The sequence below is a fragment of the Atta colombica genome, unplaced genomic scaffold (genome assembly GCF_001594045.1).
Source record: "Atta colombica isolate Treedump-2 unplaced genomic scaffold, Acol1.0 scaffold83, whole genome shotgun sequence".
Classification (NCBI taxonomy): domain Eukaryota; kingdom Metazoa; phylum Arthropoda; class Insecta; order Hymenoptera; family Formicidae; genus Atta; species Atta colombica.
Window position 1 is genome coordinate 1901940 of NW_017259576.1, and position 2812 is coordinate 1904751.

The 2812-nt window shown below is 32.6% G+C and overlaps 1 protein-coding gene across 1 annotated transcript in view; it reads left to right on the plus strand.

Moving 5' to 3' along the window:
• Positions 1-928: 928 nt before the first annotated feature.
• LOC108692844 overlaps positions 929-2812 on the plus strand; it is a 22637-nt gene continuing 20753 nt past the window's right edge. Inside the window, 1 exon segment of the mRNA XM_018201349.1 lies at positions 929-1395. Coding sequence (XP_018056838.1) covers positions 929-1395 — 467 coding nt within the window.

Below are 2812 nucleotides of genomic sequence, written 5' to 3' on the forward strand. Positions count from 1 at the left end.
TCAACAAGCCATTTCAAAACGCCTCAAAGCCATGGGAATGATTCAGAAGCAAGGAAATTGGGTGCCGTACGAATTGAAGCCGAGAAATGTTGAACGGCGTTTGTTTGCTTGTGAACAGCTGCTTGAAAGGCAAAGACGGAAGGGATTTCTGCATCGCATTGTGACTGGGGACGAAAAATGGATTCATTACGATAATCCCAAGCGCAGAAAATCATGGGGAGTTCCCGGCTATGCTTCCACGTCGACGACCAAACCGAATATTTACGGCTCCAAGGTCATGCTCTGTATTTGGTGGGACCAGCTCGGCGTAGTGTATTATGAACTGTTAAAACCAATTGAAACAATCGTAGGCGATCGGTATCGAACGCAATTGATGCGTTTGAGCCGAGCATTGAAAGACAAACGGCCGCAATACAACGAGAAACACGATAAAGTGATTTTGCAGCATACTCGACCCCATGTTGCGAAAATGGTCAAGACATACTTGGAAACGTTGAAATGGGAAGTCCTACCCCACCTGCCGTATTCTCCAGACGTTGCTCCCTCTGACTATCACTTGTTTCGATCAATGGCACATGGCCTGGCTGACCAACACTTCCGGTCTTATGAAGAAATAAAAAATTGGATCGATTCGTGGATAGCCTCAAAAGATGATCAGTTTTTTCGACACGGAATTTGTACGCTACCCGAAAGATGGGAGAAAGTAGTGGCCAGCGATGGACAATACTTTGAATCATAAATGTATAATCAGTTTTTTACAATAAAGTCTCGAATTTCGGAAAAAAACGGCGGAAGCAAAATTGTACACCTAATATAAAAATTAACATTAAATTACAATAACTTTAGATACAATAACTTTATATAATATTATATTTATTTCACATTTAACGAAAAATTGTAGATTATAAGTAAAGAAAGAATCGAAATCATGAGATTCCTAAAATTGTTATTAAATATTGACGTAATATTGATCTCAAGAACGGTTTCTTGCATCGATAATAATTTAGAAATTATTGATCGTTTACCCAACAATACGATACCTATTCATTATAACATTAATTTGACACCGTATCTCGAAGAAGGCAACTTTACTTTTCACGGTGAATCCAATGTCAATATCGAGATTCGTTATAAATCGTCAAAAATAAGCTTACATTCGAGAGATTTAGAAATAAATAAAACAGCGACAACATTGATTAATGACAAAGATACGGTTTATAAACCGATGAAACATATTCATAATAATGTAACGAACATTTTGACACTGAATTTTAACAATGTATTATTACCTGGCCTTTATATCTTAAACATGAAATTTTCTGGTAATCTATTACCTGTATCTCGGCAAAGAGGTTTTATAAAATTTCCGTACACAATTGATAAAGGAAACGATACGTAAGTAATAATAAATATTAAAATATAAAAAATATATTATTTGCATCGTAAAAAGTTTTTTGTTACTATCTTTATTTATTTTTATTATTGTTACCACACTTCAGAAGCTCTTCAGAGAAAATATAATTATATAGAGGAGAATGATCTAAATCAGACCTATTTATTATTATTATTATTTGCAGTTTTTGTTCTCTACAAGACGTAAATAAAGTCCGATCATAAAATCAAAGATAAATTGGAAACATCATTTAATTCTTTTCATTTTTACTTCAGATCATTTTGATGTATCTCTCACTTGTGTTGAACTATAATGAAAAATATTTAAAAATCCATAAAAATAGGAGGATCCGATTTGGAACCAATAGTTCCAAATCGGATCCTCCTATTTTTATGGACTTTTAGATAGAAATTTATAAGATTTTAATTTATTTTTGTTAGAATTAAGCAAAAAGCAATTTGATAGTTAAAGATAAAGATTTTATAAAAAAATTGCTGACAGCTTTATATTATTAGAATTGAAATCAATAAAAAATTCAATTAATATGAGTCTGATGACTCATGATATTTTATTGATTTAGTGTTCCTGAGAATCAAATCTGATCGGTCGATCATCAGTACTATGATCAGGTTGCGAGTCTTCTTTCTTTGATGAATTAGCTATCTTACTTGGCTTTTTAGTGTTTCTTGGTCTCGTTTGCGTTTTTTTTTTGTTAATGCATTTATTTCGTTGCTTTCTCTATAGCAGTTTCATCATATAGCAATTGCAGCATCATCAGTTAAAATAGTTGTCTTTTCCAGTCCCGACCGATATTTTTACGTGGAGGCGCTTTTGGAAGTGTACAAATAAATTGCAGTGTTTCGTCCAAATTTACTTTTATCTCGCTACGTTCGATTGGCCATCAGTTGTTGAACTGGGCAGGAAATCAATTTCTTGGAAAACGTCAAGATCCAATGGACAAATGCCTGTTGCTATCTACTATACTGTAGGTCCGATTTGGACACTCAAAGAGAGGTCCGATTTGGACGGATCCTTTCGAACTTTTAGAACAAATTTGACAATAAATCGCCAAAGTGATGTCAAACGCTTGATATTTTTGAATTCTATATTCTTTAATTATCTTAAATCCATTATCTTCCGAATTTTTAACGTCTTTTAAATAATGATTTACAAATTTTTTTTTTTTAATTTTTGCACGATAACTAAAAATACATATTTGCGTCTATTCTAAGAACGTTATGACAGAGAACTGTCAAACTGCTGTCACATGTTCGGTATCTTATAAGGACTTTACATTATAAATAATACGCAAATCTTAACTATATTCGTTTAAATTAAAAAGATCCTATTTGGAACACGATCCAATTTAGAACATTCTCTCCTATATATAATTATTGTATATATATATATATATATATA